Consider the following 19,690-nt stretch of genomic DNA (forward strand, 5'->3'; position numbering starts at 1 on the left):
TCTTCATACATTCTTTTAATACGACAAGGCAATTGGTAAGGGACCCTGGGATGCAAGACTGAAATACACACAATGTTCCCCATTACCCCTCAGATTAAGGTGTGTCTCTGGAACTGAGCTTCTCATGGGTGAACTGTTGTTTTGCCTTTGCTTTAGGCATCTTCCTCTGGCATTCAGTGTTTCTGTGCTCTCTGGAAGTCTCAAGATGAATCTAAAAGCAGATCATCCCTCAAATTCAAGAGAAACTGTGGTTTGAGGCAAACTAATGCATTTCCATAATCTGTTGCTCCAAGCACTTAAACACTCCATGGGCAGGAGTGGGCTCACCAAAGGTCCGATCACAAGGGACAGAGTGGCAGCAGCATCACCTTGGCTCTGCCGCAGATCTATCTCCTGCCGAGTTCAGAGCCAAAGCAGAATAATATTGAGGGAAGCTTATGGATGTGTAGAGAGTCTCTGGTAACGCTCTTGGCTTTGTCTCTTCAAAGTCTTCTCTAATTGTGGCATAAACTGTTGTCATGTCCCCCACCACGGTGTTTTCCATGTGGATATCCGCTGTGTTTGAGGCCTGGAGAAGTACAGAGAACACACCGAAAGTGCTGGAATTAGAAGGGATCCAGAGCTGCTGACCACACACAGCAAGGAGTATTTTACCCAACAGCCTTTTGCACAAAGCCAGGTCCTACATGAAACACAGCCTGCAGAGCAGCTGGGGCTGTCCTGCTCTCATATCTCGTATCGAGGCTTCTTTGCCTCTTCCTCTGGGTTTTATTTCTCATAGGTGGAAACCCACATGAGATGAGTCCCTAGATGGCCCACACGGACCCCAGAGATCATTCTGAACATGAATTCACAAGGCTGGCTATCAGGGAAGAGATACTGTCTCCATATTTCTCTGCATGTAACCATCCTTCCTCGATGCTGCCGTTGGTCAAAGCTGTCCTCAAGCTTCTCAGCTTCCTAAAACCAGCTTCTCTGGGCTCTGGGAAGGAGGCAAAAGGGAACTGTGCAGCTGGGGGAAGGGCAGGCACTTTACAACTAACTCTTACAGCACTGAATTAACTTCCTAATTTTATATTCAGCAACTCTATTCCTGCAGCTCAGTGCATCGTACTCAAGCCAGCAGTTAGCATTTACCCAAGGAGCTTTCAGAAGATTTTCCTGTACCTGCTGCTGTGTAATGGTTCTCATCTTCTTCCACACCATACCTGAGAAAAAGAGAGTTTTAGTACCTGACAGACACACAGATGTGCTGTGCCCTCCTCTCCCTGAGCCCTGAGGACCCGGAGGTACTGTTGGCATTTTCACCAGGGGCTGACGTGGATTTTGTCATCAAGATGGAGGTTTCTGTAGCTATTTTACCCAAGTAGAAGTGAAATCTCCCACTTGGAAACTAACGCATTTCCTTCCATCCTCAGGGGTGATGGTGTTGATGGAAGCTGCGGAGACCTGCACCTTGCGGGTTTATTTTCAAGCGGACACATCCCAGAATATTCTCCTCAGCTGGAGTTTTAAGGTGTCTACAATAAGATAATCACAGCCACGCTCAGAGGCTGCATTTCTGAGTCCATCAGTTGTGCCTCTTTAATGGATTAGAGGTGATGCTCTATCTCAGTTCTGGTCTCAGCACCAAAACATCTAAGTTCTGCAGTATACCACCACAACTGCCCTGTGCTGTACTTCTGTTTCGTTAAGCTGCATCACAAACCTGGAACCTCTTAGGAATGGCACATCAAAGGAGCTCTTAGGGGAGGAATAGTTTTGGTGAGAAGAGTCCTCCACCGCCTTTGTCCCCCAGGAACATCTCCAAAGGTGCAGCCTCAAAGGGAGAAATGCAGGAGCAGATCTACATACCTCGCCACCATGTGCAGAGGACCAGGAACAGCAGAAGGAGGCCAGTAAGGGAGCAAACTCCAATTGTGTAGTAATTGGGGGTGGCTTCGACCTCGCTGCCTGGTATTTGGAAGACAACACATGCTGTGAGTGCTTCCTAAAGGAATGCAGGGGTGGCAGATAATGCAGCAGAGATTATTTCCCTTGCTTTGTAAGTGGGGTGGCACCGAAGTGGAAGAAGAATGTTCGGCATGTGTTTCACAGTCTTTGTGGCTATTGGATTATCTGCAAGCACCCTATTAAACCCAGCGATTAATGGATTTCCCCCGGCACGGGACTCAGACACAGTGCTTCAGTTTCTGAGCCCATCTCTCCCTTCTGCAGCCATTCACTTCACATAAAGACAAGACAACCAGCTGCATGCACAAGAAGCTCTCACGCTTCTAATTCAGCAGCAGTCAGGTGGGTTTCCTTCTATAAAAGAGCAGCACAACCAGCATCAGTTGTAATACCCCTGGAAATCCTACCTTTGCTGCAGGAGTTCATCGCAATAGAAAGAGGGACCAAATTCCAGCGCATGCCTGATGTTCCCATGTCCAGGGAAGTACAGAAGGAGTCTGTCCAGGCACACGGGCACCTACCTTTGTCAGGATGCTCAGTGGAACCATGCTGCTTGTGCACGGCCAGGGTGATCTGCCTGCTTAGGTTTTGCTCTTGGAAGGTGACGCTGTACACCCCGCTGTCATTGAGCTGCAGGTCCCGCAGCAGCAGCGATGCGTTCTCGGGGAAGACCGCAGCACGGCCCTGGTATGTGACATGAGGGTAACATATTGCAGAGCAATTTGTGGGAGTTCCCCAAGCATCCAGGGAGCAGTTCTGCGCCGTGCAGGTGACGATCACTTGTGAGCTGCTCCCAAACTTCCACAGAATTGACAATGGGAAGAGAAGGGAGCTGTTGATTCTGTAGGAGACGGGCAGGAGCATGGACTGCCCCACGGTACCACTGACCGCATCCTGCGGGATTTCGATGAGAAGACCCAGGTTTTGCCCTGCAGAGCAGGAGGAGGCAGCTCAGCAACCATTCAGCCCCAATCTCAGCACCCGGTGCTTGCAGCACCCCATCTCCCACCACCCCTTGCCGAGCAGCCACGCACCCAACGCCGGCCCTTGGCTTCACACCCAGCCCGGCAGCGACTGCAGCCCCCAGCGACCCCAGCAACGACTCACCCAGCAGCAGCAGCACCACCAGCAGCAGGAGGGATGCGAGGCCCCCGCAGCGCCGCCCACGGCACATCTCCTCTGGCTGCCGTGCTCTCCCGGCCCGGGAGGAAGTCAGCGGCTCTGGCTCAGCCCCTCTGCACCATTTGGGTTTGCTGCGGGTGGGTGAGACCGGGCTCCTTCCTGTGCGTGTAAGTGCGGAGGGGAGGGGGGGGGGGGGGGGGCACGGGCACTGCGTGTTGTGCAGGGGGAACCCCAGGTGCCAGGAAGATCCCAAGGCAGGGCAGATCCCAGTGGAAGTGGGCAGGAGCCCACGGGAACCTCTGGACCCTCCTGTGCTGGGGCTGGGGCTGCAGCAGGAGCCGAGCTGCAGCTGGTGGCTGAGGTCGGGACTGTTGGTGCTGCCCATGCAGACCCTCTGCCCTCCTTCAGCCTCAGAAGCCGCCCATCTCCTGCCCCACACGTCAGCCTCGGGGCCACGAGCCCCAGCCCGTGGTGCCACCACCAGCCAGGGCAGGCCAGAAGCTTTGGGAAACTGCCTCCCACCTCTAGCTTTGCCGCTGGGACTCTTTCAGGTGCTGCTGCAGGCTCACATCAGGCACTTGGGAGACAATTTTGGTGGAGGAAGGGATGTTTATTTGCCCACGGGAGGGGTTAGTTAATGGTGGGGAGATGTGAGTGGGGAAGCGTTTGTGCACTGCAGGCAGGGACAGGTGCTTGTGGATGCCTGGGTTTCTCCAGCACAGGGACTGGTGTCAGGGAAAACAGCCCGAGGCACCGCTGAGCACACTCATTGTGCCTGGGCACTGCTGGGGCACCAGCTCTGTCTGCTCCCACTTGCCGGCACTCCTCTCCCCAGCAGCAGCCTCATGCTTCTCTGGGTCGTCTCTGCTGCTGGCAGCCACCCCGCATGCACAGCAGGTGGAAGAGCAGCTGCAGGAGCAGCAGGATGAAGCAGTAGCAGGCTCCGAGGCTGTAGCAAGGGATGCGTGCAGCTGTATGTCCTGCTACTCGCTCTTTGCCTGTGGAAGGAGAGAGGAGAAGCGGCTGCTGGAGACGGCCACTTCCCCCAGAGACATCTCTGCTGTCCCCAGGCTGTGCCAGGAGGGCAGGCATTCTGCAGGGGCAATGCAGGAGGAGTCTGTCCAGGCACACGGGCACTTACCTTCATCAGGATGCTCAGTGGAACCATGCTGCTTGTGCACGGCCAGGGTGATCTGCCTGCTTAGGTTTTGCTCTTGGAAGGTGACGCTGTACACCCCGCTGTCACTGAGCTGCAGGTCCCACAGCAGCAGGGATGCGTTCTCGGGGAAGACCGCAGCACGGCCCTGGTATGTGACATGAGGGTAACATATTGCAGAGCAATTTGTGGGAGTTCCCCAAGCATCCAGGGAGCAGTTCCACACCGTGCAGGTGCTGATCACTTGTGAGCTGCTCCCAAACTTCCACACAATTGACAATGGGAAGAGAAGGGAGCTGTTGACTCTGTAGGAGACGGGCAGGAGCACGGACTGCCCCACGGTACCACTGAGCGCATCCTGCGGGATTTTGATGAGAAGACCCAGGTTTTGCCCTGCAGAGCAGGAGGAGGCAGCTCAGCAGCCATTCAGCCCCAATCTCAGCACCCGGTGCTCGCAGCACCCCATCTCCCACCGCCCCTTGCCGAGCAGCCATGCACCCAACGCCGGCCCTTGGCTTCACACCCAGCCCGGCAGCAGCTGCAGCCCCCAGCGACCCCAGCAACGACTCACCCAGCAGCAGCAGCACCAGCAGCAGCAGGAGGGATGCGAGGCCCCCGCAATGGCACCCGCGGCACATCTCCTCTGGCTGCCGTGCTCTCCTGGCCCAGGAGGAAGTCAGCGGCTCTGGCTCAGCCCCTCTGCACCATTTGGGTTTGCTGCGGGTGGATGAGACCGGACTCCTTCCTGTGCGTGTAAGTGCAGGGGGAGGCCACGGGCACAGTGTGTTGTGCAGGGGGAATTCCAGGTGCCAGGAGGATCCCAGTGGAATTGAGCAGGCTCTAAACCATACTCCCTTTATACCGTGAGTACCAAGAACAAGGATCCATGCTTTAAAGGAGTTGAAGAAAGGCATAATGCACTGAGAAACAGAAAATGGGTCTGGAACCACCAGCACTGTTTCAAAGCCAGTGGTATGCAGGTGAAATAGAGAAGTTGGTTTGGAGTCCTGACTATATGGCTTCGAAGATCAGGACCGCAGATGGCCACCATCCTTCTCCATTTATTTCACTGCTTGGATTTCTTCCACTGTTCAGCCTGCATAACAGATGAGGAAGATGCATGGATATGGAAGGTGTCCCTGCCAAGGCAAGGGGGTTGGAAATACATGATCTTTAAGGTTACTTCCAACCAAAACCATTCCATGACACTATAGTTCTATTATATTTCACCTGATGGCAATATTCACATTTTTTAATGAGATTGTCTTGGTTGCTTGCTCCCAGGTAGGAGAAATCAGAGCAGTCATCATCAGACCAGAGCTTGGTCTTCTCCGTGGAGATCCAACATGGTGGGAAAGGCTTGGCCCAGGGAAAGCCCAGGGAGGCATGCACATGGTCATTTCTACAAGGTTCAAGGGCACCTTGAACTCCTGGCTGGAAGACCTGGCCAGATCTCCATGGTGATCCCACCCTCAACACGCAGTACCCACTTCACACACCTTATTCTTCCATTCCCAATGTCTCTTGGGCACCGGCAGCAATTTGCTGTGTCCAGGAGCTGGATATGCAGCACTGGGCTATGATTCTCCCTTGGTTGGGTCACTCATCTGGGAAGGAAATGCGGGAAGTTGTGATGGGGAACTTCGAAGCCGCAGGACTCACAGCTCGAAGAACAACTCTTCAGTGACAGTCAGTAAATTCACACCCCTCCTCACCTTCATGTAACCCAGCCCTTTGCTCACAGATTTTCAAGGTTCATCACGGGTTTTGGGGCTTCCTCCTGCAATTCAGGCTGCATATGATCTCCATGGGTTTGGGGTATGCTTGGCGTAACAGGTCCTGCCCCATTTTCACCACTGCAGTGCTTGCATTGATACCTTCCAACCACAGCTTTTGCACAGCTGTCATCATGTTGCAGATGCAGACTGTAGCACGACCCTTGCTGTAAGACTTGTTATTTCATTGATGAGAAGCTCAGGAGGAGGAAAATGTCCTCTACTTGATGCCACTGGGCACAGCTAGCCAAGAAGGGCTGAAGCTCAGTGCTGGGGTGCAGCCAGACCAGGGGGTGCTGGATGGGTAAGGATGAATCAGAGGTCTTCATTGGGGAGGCTGAAGGGCTGCTGCCAAAGAAGTAGGTGAAAATGATGGTGACAGAGATATTTGCTTCTAAGTATGCCTGCAACTTTCAAATCATGTAACAGTTGCAGATGCGTGTGCAATCTAATTGTATCAAAATTAAATCTGAAAAGTAAAGTAGGAAAAACCCATGTGCAACCTCTGTCCATCTGATTTGCTGCAGACTTGGTGATGGAAAGCCTTGTTTGGGCCTTCGGGCTGTGTTTGGGCAGCTCAGCCAGTGGAGCATGTGAGCTTTCACAGATGAGCTAAACTGGAAGTCCTCAAGGGCTTGGACACACATAATCTGTTAATTCAAGATCTACTAATTTCTTCCTTTGCCGGAAGATAACTTAGCCCTTTCTTGTGTGTCTCTGAACAAAAAGCATCAGTATTGGTTTAACGTGTACTCCATATTAACATGCAGATGAAATCATTTTTGCCACCTTTCTGCGGGTATTTAAGAACATGACGCAATGAAAACGGTGTCAGGAAATGAGAAGATTTAGTTTATGAGCAGAAATGAATAAACAGATGGGTAAAATCCTGTTCCTTCTCCCTGCGCTGCTCCCAAGAGGTGTTTCTTGCTTGGTGAATTTAATGACACTACAAGCTCCAAGAGCTGAGCTTGGCCAATTTTAGGATCAAGCAAAGCTTTTATTTCCCTCTTAATCAAAATGATGTTTCATCTGTCCATGCAAGAGCTTCATCTGCTCCAACAGCTGGGGGGGAGCAGGAGACTTTGCCGAGGCAGCAGCCCACCTGCACAGACACCTCACCATCACAGGCAGCAGCTACTTCCTGTGATGACATGTGGTGGGATATAATGCAAAGCCCTCTGTGAACACTATCGCATCTTTCATCAGGGTGATGTTGACCGCAGCCCTCTGAGAGCCCATGCTAACCACAGCACGCTCCTGCTTCAGCTTCCTGCCTTGCTGGGCCCGAGGTCAAGAACTGAAGGGCTGACTGCACACACAGTGACACGTAAGCACTGGGGACAGAGCAGAAAACCTGCTGTCCTCTCTCTCCACCTTTTGTATTTCTCTATCTCATCAGTAAATCTACATACAGGCATTTGCTGCAAGCCATCACAGTATGAAATTCAGACTAAGCCCTGATCAATAGAGCCACTTCTCATGGGCTTTCAGGGTTCCCAATGTGCTCAGAGAAGACTTTACCACTCTCTGCAACTGCCAGAAAGGACACTGTAGTGAGGTGGGGGTTGGCCTTTTCGCAGTTAACAGTGATATACAGATGAACAGAGAGGTAATGGCCTCAAGTTGTGCCAGGGGAGGTTCAGGTTGGATATTTGGAAGAATTTCTTGTCAGAAAGAGTAGCGAGGCACTGGAACAGACTGCCAAAGGAGGTCGCAGAGTCACTGTCCTTGGAGGTGCTCAAGAAACATGGAGATGCAGCATTCAATGCCATAGCTTAGCGAGCATGGTGGGGATGGAGTGGGAGTTGGACTTGGTGATCTTAGAAGTCTTTTCCAACCTTTATGATTCCGTGATTCTGCAACTTCAATCTTCTCATCTGTTTCTCCAGGTGTTGCAACCTGTACTAGTGATCAATACATATTTTTTTAATTACATATTAAGAAATAGGGAAGGAAAAAAAAAAAAGGAAATCCACTCCAGAGATACGGAGCGTGGAAGGAGAGCATCTGCTTCTTTAGAGGTATCTGGCTAAGGATCCTTTTCAACACCACACGGGATAATAAGAATGGAAGGAACCCACAAAGAACATGCAGGAGCGCAAACCAGAGGTGGGAACTCATCAGTGGGCTATCATGGATCATCTAACATCTTCCAGAGCATTTACAGTTCTAGGTCACATACCAACACAAGTCTACAGAGGTCAAATCTCAGCAGCGGGAAGACCAGTCTGGGCTGTGGCACTGGTGTGAAGTAGGTGAACCCTGGTCTGGGAGAGCGTGAGGATGGAGACCGCTGCACAACAGCAACAGGGAGGAAGAAGAGGATGTAAAAGGGGCAGGTCAGTCCTATTACCTGAGTTACGTCTGGGACTTTGTCACTTAGAATTTATCATTATATTTAGAAGCTGAAGGGAAAACCAAATTTGACAGAGGAATAGGTGTCTTGTGCGGCTGAAATCTGGGGATAGGTTGGTATCACTCATCATGCAGAATTATCCCTTCCTTCCTAAATCATTCCACTGACCTTTTCGTCTGTAAGCAACTATGCTATGCTGTGCCATACAATTAACTTGAGTTGTTAAAGGAGGGCTGCCACGCTCTGTGGGTCAAAATGAATTCATTTTGGTTAACATTAGATCTATGCTTCCAATAGTGAACTGTAAACAGATGTTTCCCATTAGCAGTGCATCCATAAGTTAAAAGTAATTTCTCTTTCTAATGAGACCTTTGAAGTTCTAACAAAGAAGAGTAAAGAGAAAAGAGTTCTGGTTTGAACTAGCATTGAATTAAGATAATTGTTAACTGTAATATTTTTTTAGGTTACTTAGCTGAAGGAGCCTACTAAAATAACCAAAAAGAAAGAATTTGAGCATGGCAAGTGCAGAAACAAAAGGAATTTCCCAGGGGCAGACCTTGGTTTCACTGAAGGACTGAAAACTCTTCAGAGCTGAATGATTCCAAGGGGACAAGATGCCAAAAAAAGGACACCGGGGGAGGGGGAGCAAAAGGAGGCATTAGAAGGGACCAGTGGACAAGCAGAGGTAAATGAAGGTGCATGTGCAATGTGAGAATCTTCAGGTACACAAGTTGAGGGAGAGCTGGCCCCTGGGAAACCAAACTGTGAGACCCAGAACACATGTGGGTGGGAACTGAGGGCCTCAGGGTAGATGTTGCCTTCCAACAGCCACGTGATGAGCTCTATTTCCCCCTGGCTATGCTTACATCAGATTCCTTCCTCCTCCCCACATCTTCAAAACCAACCCATTTTTTCCACGCTCCCTCAAATCCCCACTATGTGCCCTCACAACATTTCTGCTCTCTTTGCAAATCACCTTTAGTACAATGTACATCATGTCCTGCTGCTCCTTAAAAATATTCATTGTCTTGCAGACGTTTGACCAGCAGTCCCTGGGCTTTTCAAGAGAAATGGTTGAAGAGACAGAATCAGCACCAGTCCTAGAGCCACAGGTGGATATGACTTGATACTGAGTTTTTAACACTCACTTTTCATGCTGTTCTATGCATCTTCTGCCACCGTGTGGCCAGTGCAAAGAATGAATGACAGAAAGCCAAAGGCAATGCACTGATTTACCCATCTCAGATTTATTCCATCTTAGATGGGTAACGTACTTACCAAGTCCATGATTGCTAGGCATAGACGTCTTGTTAACCTGACCACTTTATAATTCATTTAGTACATCATCACTTCATTTTTTAACTTTTGGGAAATGTTTTAAAAAACACATACAGTGGAGCCCTCGTGTAGTGGGAGGGAGAAAGAAGCAGTTCATCATTTATTGGCTGAAAGAACTGGTGAAGCTTGATTACAAACATTGATCTGATGCCATTACAGCAAACCACCTCTGTTCCATAACACAACGCAACAGATGTCCATATCAGACAGACTGCAGTTGCCAAGAAGCCCCATTTCTACAAATAAAGCCTTGATGATCACAAGATGCTTAGGAACAACTCAGTCCACTTGGGAAGTGAAGAAGAGGTGGAGCACACGATTAAACAAAGCTCCCTCCCCATTTTCTTATGAAATGGATAAATTGAATTGAACAACACCTATGAGGAAATGTGTTTCTGCTACATTCATGGTGAAAATTTTCCCCCAAAACACATTACACAATCACCTCAAGGAGTGTGCTGGCTTGGAGATGGCTCAAAGAGGAGTCTGGTGGCTGAAGACCATAGCTCTTGGCAGCTCCGCACTGTTCAGTGGGAGGCAGAGCTATGATCACCACGTTCCTCAGAAAGGCACCTGTATCACTACAATTGTCAATATATTTTGAGTCAGTTCTCCCTCATGCTAGCCATAGCCCTGCACTCTCCAGCTCAGAGTAGTGGCAGATTTTTGGCTTGCAGCTGATGAAAATGGGAAGTAAAGCTAATTTCAGCAACTAAGGGATGAATCCCACATTAACCCAACTGCTTTTATTCTGGTCCTCAGGGCACAAGGAGACAAGAGGAGCTCAGAAATTTCTGACATGTCCTGAAACACTGATTGGGCTTCTCTGTCCCCCTCCCAGGGTCAATTAACACAGAGATGATTTTGTCACGGCCTCTCCTCAACATGCTCCAGGTCACAGCTTCACCCAGAAGTACAAAGTGGAACAACCCTAGAGCATGTGAGATGTGTTGTGTGAGAAGCATATGTAACCACAGGGGTTTGCTACTTCCATGTGGTTAACAAAGATCTGCAAAGCTTCACACTGAAGTTATGCTGGTGTAACTGGCATCTACTGAGAACCTTTAAACCAAATATTTGGTAAGGATAATAGAAGCAATGCATGATGCAGGCTGCTTGAGGAACCCACTGACTTAGCCTACAGGAAACCTCAAGTGCCTGCCTATGTCTGAGGCTGTTCACAAGCCTTGGGAGACACATCTGACAGAAGCCAGCTCACATCAAGCCTGCTGCCACTGCTGATGTTTCACTTCTTTACTTCCTCACTTTTTTCATATCCTCTGATACACAATTTCCCCATCAGCCTTCACTCTGAAACCCTTGCGACTCCTGATGACTGCAGTGGTTGCTCACTGCAAACAACAGCATTAAGTTAGCTCAGTCCACAAGAACAGAAGCTTTTAAGAGTGCTTCCTAAAACTAAGATGTATACATTCAATATTTAGATGAAACGAAGGCAGCAGGTTTGGCATTCTGCACCCCATTTATACCTTAGGCAAAACAGCAACTTTCTTGAACAGGAAAGCCAGAAGTGAACAGGACCATGTTTTAGGGTCCAGTCAGAGCAGAGCAAATACCTCCCAAACACATGGAAGAATTAAAAATAAAATCTATTAAGAGATTTCCACTGTGGTTGTTTAATGTGCCACTCTACAAGTTTACTTTCCTGCTACCAGGACTTGAAATTTATCTGGGTTCATTACCTTCATATGCAGGAAAATCTGGTGGAAAAAAAAGTTGCCTCATCCAGCAGTCAGTGTAAAGATGCCCTAACAAAAATTCCTTCTTCAAGAAAGCTGGAAAAGTAGGCAGAGTGGGAAATGTGTCAAACACTGTAGCTGATGAGCGAAGGGTGAAGACCCTAGACTGAAGCATGGCGTAACAGGCAGACAGATCACTAGTTCAGCATTACGTTACATTACTGAAGGAAAGGTGAGAAGCACACTCCTCATCCAAAGCCATCTCTCCTTTCCAATCTGCAGATCTATCTCACTACTTTCCCCTTTCTGCCTACTCTAAAGGTTTAGAGATACCTTAACTATGAGTTTGACTTCCCAGGCCAACTCTCAAGCATCGTTTCTTGTACCAGAGTCTGTCAGAGAGGGGTACACAGCTTGTTTTAGAGGAAAGAAGTCACCGGTACATGCCAGCAGCCCTCAGTTTAAGTAGTGGCACTTTCATCAAATAGTGATTTCCTTTTTCACTATGAAGGCATCTGGTCTGAGGTGAAACAAGATCCCAGATATATCCATTCTGCTCTGTTATGCCAAAAAAAAAATGAATACGGTAGCTGACAAAGAAAGACCAAACAACAGGGAGAAACAGATTTCAGATCCTGAAGGCACTTGATTGGAGGAGCACTTCTCATAGTGTGATTAGCCCCAGTTCACTGGAGCTGAGACAAAGTGGCTGGCTGAAAAGACCAGGCTGAGTGCACAGACAGCAAGAGCTGACCAAGCTCAGAAAAAGGCAGAATACAGTTCCAAAAAGCTCCCATAACCTTTGGCTTCCACCTGCTCCCTCTCCCACACAGGCAGAGAGAACTGCTCAGAGAGGGCGGAGGTGTCTGAGGTATGTGCAATATGGTTGTGGTGACGCACCAGCACGACGTGGAGCTCTGTCTGCCTCTCCACAGCAGATGGCCCAGGCTAAGCTTGCAGTCCCAGTAGGCGTGCGGTGTTGAGCACATCATCTCTTGTCAGGTAGCAGCCACACAGCTGGCGGTACCCCGTGAATGCTTCCCGCCCATGCAGGACACGCCAGTTATCTATGAACAGTGCCTGCATGGGAAGAAGAAAGGCCAACAGAACAGGGTGAGCACCACACCGAGCCAGTACCCTCTGACGTGAGGGGTCCTGGAGATCCCTATCTGGAAGAGTAGGTAGGAATACACCACCATCTGTCTGACCATCCCTGTTCAACACTGTCAGACACAGCACGAGACTACAAGCAGTTTTTTGATGTGATCTAGTACATATGTTGCACCTGATGCCAGCAGCTCTGCTGCTAACCATAGCATAAAACACCTAGCAATATACTTCTGGGTTATTTCTTTTTTTGCCAGAGGTTGGGTCATAGTTCACCAGCAATAGAAAATGGCCATCCTCAGCCTCTAAGGTCATTTCCCTAGACATCCTTGAGAACAGAGAGATACTGGGGATTTTTTGATATGAATACTTCTGCGTCACTTTCATTTCTGGGGCCCTGGGCTCAAGCTGAATCTAGACCCTGCAGGAATAAAAACTTCAAGCAGGCACAGCTGGTAGATGAAGCCATACCCTGTAACACCTTTAAGTCTACAACTGCAGCTCTAGCCTTTCTGAAACTGCACCCAGCATCAGCCTTTCCAACTCAGGGCAAAGCTTTTATTCTTTTAACACCAAGATGTGCTAAGGCATTTCTGTGACAGTGAGGAGATTCCCAGGTCTCCTGTGATTCACCAGCAATGCTAGGATTCAAATATAACTTCAAAACAGAAGTAGATTTGGCCTCCCACATGTGCTCTTTATGCTTCCATTAAAAGATTTTCCACTTCTGGAAGAAGTCAGAGGCTGAGCACTAATTGCTCCCTGCCTTCCTGCCTCTGAAGGTCCTCATTCAGTGACTGGAAGGATCTTTCTCCTCTCCCCTACTCTGAGCTAACTTTCCTCTGAGACTGTGTTTGAATTAATTACTTCTTCCCTTGTCTGGAAGCTAATATTCTTTCACAACAGTAAGAATACACATACAGTAGCGGCCAGTACTAGAATACAAAGCACATGAAAACAGCTGTAAAGAGCTGCAGTACAAGGAGTTAAGCATTAACTTCAGTGGCAACAGGCTTGCACGCCCATAGGAACACCCTGCTCCCCCCCTCCTGCCCGTACCAAACACATGAGCCTCCACTCCAAAGTCCTACCTTGCCTGGCTTCAGTTTGACCCACAGTTCATTTTCTGGTCTCCTGAGTTCAGTGGTGAGTGTGCGGTGAGCAGTGTACCAGCGATTCACAACATCATAAGGCACAGTGTTGATGACTGCACGATCATAGTTATTGTATCTAGAAAAAAAACAAGAGAAAAGATCACTTATGTGGTCCCATGAGCACAGTGCAGCCACATGTTTCTAGAGGGAAGCTCAAGAACCATAACATTAGTCAGTATTAAAGGAGGAAACACTACAGAGGTTATGCAGCAAACATTTGGAGCAAGGAGTTAAGGCTAACAGTTTTTGCTGCTTTTCACAGAAGGCTGCTCTGTACTTTCTGAGTGGTGGACAAAAAGGTGGGAATGAAGGAGAAGCCCATCAGCACTGAGATATTAAAAACTTCTTTCCTTCCAAGAAACAAAGCCCACACAGTCTAGAAGTTTACTGTCTGGTCAGCCAGTAGCTCCACGCTATTAAGGAAGGGCCAGGCTCTAAACAGCAGCAGGATGCACAGTGGGACAAGGGGGTTATTAGTGCCAGCAACCCACATTAGCTGGTGCAACAGGTGCACCAGCTATGGACTGGACTAAGGGTTTTTCAGAGTAAAATTCCAAACTAGTTAGTGCTAAGGCAAGCTAGAATTTCAAGAGAGCAGCCCAAAGTCCCATTGGAAAGGGACCACTCTATGCTCTCCTTGTTCTTTATAAGCAAAGCTAGTTTTTAAAGGCTGAGGAGAGCTGAATCCCACTGTCTCTCAAATGAAGTGACATGAGCATTGAGACTTCAAATGAGGAAGGACCAGGGTCACCCAAGGGAGGTCTGATAGAGTAAAGGGCATTTGCTCATACTCAAATCTAATGGAGCTGCTAGTACTACAGAATGTACACAAAGACAAGATGTTTGAAGCCCGAGCCCTTGAACTACGTCTCAGTGGGGCAGAGGCCATAGAGCTGAAGGTACATAAAAATAAGTCAGAGCTCAGCCGTGATGCCCGTCTTTTATCAGTGGTTCTTACACTTTCTTGAAAATAGCACTGCAAAGCCCAAAAGGAAATGCATGGTATTTTTGTGGTTCCCCCCCCCCCCCCCTCCCCAAAACAGTTGAAGCTGTCGTCTGGAAAATGACTACAGTCTGCCCAACCCCATCTCCTCCCCATCTTCATTCTGATGTTACCTGATCAGGTAAAGCTCGTTGTTCCAGGGATAGACGTTGAGGACTGGTCCAACTCCGATCATGTGGTTGTGACAATCTCCCACATTCTCTATGTACTCATGCTTCAGTGGCACCTTACTTAGCAGCTCAAACTGATCGGGGGCTTGCCGGAGAACCTGCTCCGCCGCATAGAAGCCATCCACCAGCAGTGTGCGTCCACCTGTCCCCTCGTGCTTGAGGCAGTGAAACACCTGGATGCTGCATGGGTGAGAGCACAAGGGGAAAGACCTCAGCTGCCTGTCCTGTGAAGAAAATGCACTCCCTGTGGACTCAGACAAATGTAGATTGATGCAACACCCCTTACTGTTGGTACTACAGATATGTCTCTCACAACAATTTATTTCACTAAGACCTGATAGGGAACAGGGACAGCCCAGCAAGAAGCAGCTCTAATTGCTGTGCCTTCAGCTCTCATATTTTCCTTTCTGAGAAGAGGGCTGCTGTCTGCACAGTTTCCTAAACCAAAAGACATGAGGTTGGGAAACTTCAAGTGGTGTAGGATCAGGCATGTGTCACTCAAGGTCCACTCAGGCAGTAGGAGTAGAGGTTCAAAAACATAAAACTGACTTCACTAGAGTAACTCAGAACAAGAGGGCAGTTAAAGACATGCTGGTGATACTATGTTCTTATATGAGTGTACATGCATCTTGGTCTCCCACAGCTAGTCAAGACAAGCCATGTGACAATATGTCAAAAACCCCTTGGGAAGCCTGGAGCAGAGTCCTAGAATGAGAAGCTTCTATATAAGGATATCTCTTCCCTAGCAGGAAGCTGTCCAATTCAGCCGAACAGCTTTCGCTCTTATACTTTTCTGCAATTTCTAAAAAGTTTCTTTCTTCCCCTCCATCCAAGCATGTCAGACCTTGTATTATTAGGAACAGACAGCCACGAGCTGCCTTGAGTCACATACTGTCAGTTTTCATGGTGTATCATCGTCACTTATCAGAAAGTCAAATGTAACCTTTCAGGGCAGCCTTTATCTCCCAATCTTCCTTTGAGGCCTCTTAACCCCAACCCACAGCAAGTGATTTGGCAGATGCTCCTAGTTACAGCCTCACCAGTACCTTTTCACCTGGACTCTAATTGTCCCTTATATCCACAGAAGGATCAGAATAATTACAGCAAGTCAGTCCACAAGTGCAGGAGCACAGGTTGCCCAACCCCTCATTGCTCTATGCTTTCAAGGCAATAGCCTCCTCCTGCAGCTCAGGGCACTAAGTTTCTTGTGAGGGCAAGTTCTTTGCTACCTGCTAAGTCAGATAGTGCTTCACACTTTCCCATGTCTTGGGGATTTTCTCTCCTCTACCCTTTGTAGTAATTTGAGACTTGTTAGATCTGGTTGATTTTACCCAATGCAGTGGGGAAAGCAGACATTCAAATAAACATGTCTTTCTTGAAAAACACCTCACTTCCTTTAGAAGCAGGTCAAAGACAGTTTAAAGTGTTTAAAACATTTCAAAATAAGCCTCCAACAGTCTGAGAAAGGATTTCTGGCAGAGATACGTGCTCAGGAAAGCCAGAAATTCATGTTTTACCTGCACAGCTACAGTCCGCAAGCATTAATAGCCCACTAGCCTAGCCCACACTGCCATGGCTTGATACGTTTCATTTTGCTGCAGACTAAAATATACCTATTCAAAAGAAAGGTACAGAAATAGCTAATGAGCTCCGCAGTTCTCACAATAAGCAGTTCAATTAAAGTACAATTGCAGGCTGAAGCTCTAATTACCAATTATTTTTTATTTGATTTTTGGGGGAGATTCTGTGAGCTCTTAGAGCAAGTCAAGCAAACAGGTAACTGCACAAGCCATGAAAGCACATGGATTCTACAGCCAGCTGTTCACTGGAAATCAAGTAAGCCAACCTGAAGGACGTGGCAGGATTTAAGCTTTATACTACATACTTCTAGCTACACAAAGCACACTAGAAACTGCTTACCTTGCTCCTGACACCTAGCTGCTTCAGAGCAAATGCTGCCACCCAAAAACTTTGTGCTAGGTTGGGCACAGGCAAGCAGGGTGCCTCCTAGGGAGTACTATTTTTCTTGCTTTAAGTGAGCTGCTCTGAAATCCACATTCAGCCAGAACACCTCACACGACTTGGTCCCCATCTGTTTTACCAGCTCTACCTAACAGAACCTCCCCACCACGATGCTCAGGAACTCATTAGGAAGAGCTAATCCTATTCTAAGGCAGGAGTCGGACGACTTCTGGCCTCTGTAGCCCTACTCCCAGACCAAATCACCATGCTTCCATCAGTTCAACCCCAGAGCCTTATGTTCATGACTCCCACCTTGACTGAGATGAAAGCAGACAAAAAAAAAAAGAAGAATTAAGGACAAAATTAAGACTTCTGCACTTCAGTGTGAATCATGATCAGGGCTGCTGCCTTTCTTTCTCCAACTGGGTACAGAACTTGCAGCCCATAGGCCATATTGGAAAAGCAGTCTGCAGACTTGCATTTGGGAAATGTTACAGCTACAAACTTTTTCTTTTAATGTTTAAAGCACAGACAGGTGTAAATTTTGAATGGCTAGATAAACTCTTCCTACAGGGCTGCACTACTGCCAAAACACAAATCCCAACCAGCCTAAAGCAGAGCACCTGCAAAGGGCAGACATGAGGACAACACATACCTCTGGTGCTGCTCGTGCAGCTGGGGAGGGCAGAAGCAGATAGTGCAGGCTGTAATTACTGTGTGACTAGCACCACTACATCACACCAACAGTACTGGAAACAATCAAGTCTAAACTGCATCACTGTGAATCACTCCTGCCTTCTGTACTGAGTGTCTGTGAACCAGCAACAGCACATACCCGCAGGGCTCCTGGAAGTAGGTTGTGTCAGTGTGCCGATCCAGAGCCAGTTTTGTGTAGGCAGTGTCACCCCGGGAGAAATCAGAGGTGAAGTACCACATTCTGCCATAGATGGTCTCCCTGCAAAAGAGGTGGACAGTTATCACTGAGTGCTGCAGGGATCAGTGTTGTTGTAAAACAGATCCTGTCATGCACTTCAAGGTCACTCTCGTCCATCTCACATACAGAGAAAGTCCTACTTCTCATCCACAAATACAGATCTTCCTGTTACTCCAAAGATGAGTCCCAGCCAAATTATGGCAAGACTGAGCAACATTAGAAGTTATCAGAGCACATCTAGCCTTTGTTTGTACCCACTGTGGGTATAATTCCCTTTCTTGTTCCTAAGATTTGGAGTTTCCACCAGCCTCTCCCTGCAATGTGCGTGGCAGAGTTTAGAGAAGGCAAGGACCCGGGAGAGACAAACAATACTCAAGGGCTACAGGATGAGGGTAAGGATCTGGAGGAAAACGTGGGATGGATATTCCTCAGAGCCCTTAATTTCTATTTGGAGTGGCTATTCATCAACACAAATAGGAATCCCTCCTCTTCTAATGGCCCAAGGCAAGTTAAGCTGTTTTCTGCAGCTTGGATAAGACTTGAAACTCAAACCCAGGCTTGCCATGCTGTTGGTGTATTTTAAACAAACACAGAAGAAACATTTCCCAGTATTTTTCTTTAGCAAGAGCTACAAATGTTTTTGATCTCCGTTGGCTCCCAGGGCCAGGGCTGCCCTCTTAACCTTTCAAGTCACAACAGGAAATCTCTCTCCTTGCAAAGCTCAAGTCTTCCCAGACAGGCTACTTCCTTCAGTTACTCCTCTCTGTGCACAGTCCCACTATCACAAAAGTCACTGCATGCTCCTGAGGCAGCTCTAACCTAGGAACCCCTGGCTTCTCCCCAGAAAGGAGCCATATCCCACTGTGCAATACTCCATCTCTGTCCACGTGGTCTGGCCAGAGACTGCAGAAGACCCAGATCCTTTGTGTGCAGAACATGAAACACTGCACAATGCAAGGGCAGCACCTTTCCATACAAAGAGGAAATAGCAGCCTACCATTCATGGTTCTACAAAGCTGTCTGTGGCATTCCTGGGGAACTACGAGTTACCTGATTAAACTGATCCTTTCTGCTAAGATTTGTGTGTCCTCTTTGGTGGGAGTCACATTCTCAACAAAAGCAATCCCATATAGAAGGAAGTTTTGCAGGAACTCCTTCAGCCCCTCGTCTGTCTCCAGGAAACTCTGGCAGTCAACAGAGGGGACCTGGGCTTGGCGGTAGATTTCTGCATTCCAGAGGATCCGGGGGTGCATGACCTGCTGCTTCTGCCCCTCATAGCTGTTCTTCACCAGCCACTGCAGCCCGTACCGTGTAACATGTCCATCCGGCCCTGTGACACATGAGGAGAGTCAGTCATTGCAATGAACAGCCTGAAATCACAGTCAGTGCAACCATCAACCTAGGCCAGTCCTCATCCTTTTAACTCTGCCTAACAACATAATATTCTGGCTAGTATCAAGAGGAAAAATAGTATCTGGTTTAGGCTGTAAGTACTAGAAGTATTGTCAGCAACTCCAAATTCAGAGCCAAGTGTTTCTACTTCAGTAGTTTTGCTCTCTAGTGACAGGACTCCATGGAAAAGTAAAGCACTGATGACTAGACTGTAAATGAAAGCAAATTGCAGCAAAAGGAAGAAAGCAGCAGGGAACCACAGGAGAGAGGACATAAGATATGAATTCCGATAAGGAACATCAGTTCAAATAAAACAGAGTAAAGAAAAAGTCAACCAGTTCTTGATATGTTCCCTATCTGCACTGCTGCCACATTCCTGCAAACCAATAAACTACACAGATGCTGAAGATGCACACATCTGAGAGACAGAACATGAGGGGAAGAAAAAAAACAGACATAAATAAGACCGAGTCGTGTTTACAGAAACAGCCCTACTCAGAACAGCAGTGTTTAAAATCTGCTTACAGCTAAGCCTCCTCCCAAAACAGCTCCTGATTTAGAGATA

The 19,690-nt window shown here is 48.1% G+C and overlaps 2 protein-coding genes and 1 long non-coding RNA gene across 19 annotated transcripts in view; 1 reads left to right on the plus strand and 2 right to left on the minus strand.

Moving 5' to 3' along the window:
• Nucleotides 1-5,810, minus strand: LOC771657 (hepatocyte cell adhesion molecule-like). Of its 7 annotated transcripts, none has more exons than XM_040699244.2 (7): nt 5,731-5,810; nt 4,803-5,327; nt 4,217-4,624; nt 2,361-2,882; nt 1,855-1,953; nt 1,138-1,208; nt 1-568 (listed from the first exon to the last, which is right to left on the minus strand). In XM_040699244.2, the coding sequence occupies exons 2-7, from the start codon at nt 5,143-5,145 to the stop codon at nt 365-367; spliced, it is 1,647 nt and encodes a 548-aa protein (XP_040555178.1). In that variant the 5' UTR covers nt 5,146-5,327; nt 5,731-5,810; the 3' UTR covers nt 1-364. The 7 variants fall into 7 exon arrangements, with proteins under 7 accessions (XP_040555178.1, XP_040555177.1, XP_015134030.2 ...); XM_040699243.2 differs by having other exon boundaries at nt 5,479-5,810; XM_015278544.3 differs by having other exon boundaries at nt 1,168-1,208; nt 2,475-2,882; nt 4,803-5,810.
• On the plus strand, nt 3,185-7,962 carry LOC121110563. The gene is made up of 3 exons (XR_005859192.2): nt 3,185-3,242; nt 7,216-7,336; nt 7,899-7,962. It is a non-coding gene; the product is annotated as an uncharacterized LOC121110563 (long non-coding RNA).
• TMLHE (trimethyllysine hydroxylase, epsilon) overlaps nt 6,838-19,690 on the minus strand; it is a 20,161-nt gene continuing 7,308 nt past the window's right edge. For 10 of the 11 annotated variants that reach the window (XM_040698836.2, NM_001012575.2, XM_040698833.2 and 7 more), the window contains 5 exons: nt 18,784-19,063; nt 17,635-17,754; nt 14,781-15,017; nt 13,602-13,740; nt 9,773-12,483 (listed from right to left, as the gene is read on the minus strand). In XM_040698836.2, the coding sequence (XP_040554770.1) occupies nt 12,352-12,483; nt 13,602-13,740; nt 14,781-15,017; nt 17,635-17,754; nt 18,784-19,063 (908 nt within the window). In that variant the 3' untranslated portion in view covers nt 9,773-12,351. Of the gene's footprint in view, nt 7,914-9,772; nt 12,484-13,601; nt 13,741-14,780; nt 15,018-17,634; nt 17,755-18,783; nt 19,064-19,690 lie in introns of those variants that run through there. The other variant, XM_046940028.1, reaches the window with a different exon arrangement.

The sequence above is a fragment of the Gallus gallus genome, chromosome 4, assembly GCF_016699485.2.
Source record: "Gallus gallus isolate bGalGal1 chromosome 4, bGalGal1.mat.broiler.GRCg7b, whole genome shotgun sequence".
In the NCBI taxonomy this organism is placed as follows: Eukaryota; Metazoa; Chordata; class Aves; order Galliformes; family Phasianidae; genus Gallus; species Gallus gallus.

Coding starts and splice junctions, on each gene's coding strand:
- LOC771657 (XM_040699244.2), bottom strand. CDS start 5,145: ATGCCTTTCTTCAACTCCTTTAAAGCATGGATCCTTGTTCTTGGTACT. Junction 4,625..4,802: donor GCTGGTGCTGCTGCTGCTGG/GTGAGTCGTTGC, acceptor CCTGCTCTGCAG/GGCAAAACCTGGGTCTTCTC. Junction 1,209..1,854: donor CCTCTGCACATGGTGGCGAG/GTATGTAGATCT, acceptor TCTTTTTCTCAG/GTATGGTGTGGAAGAAGATG.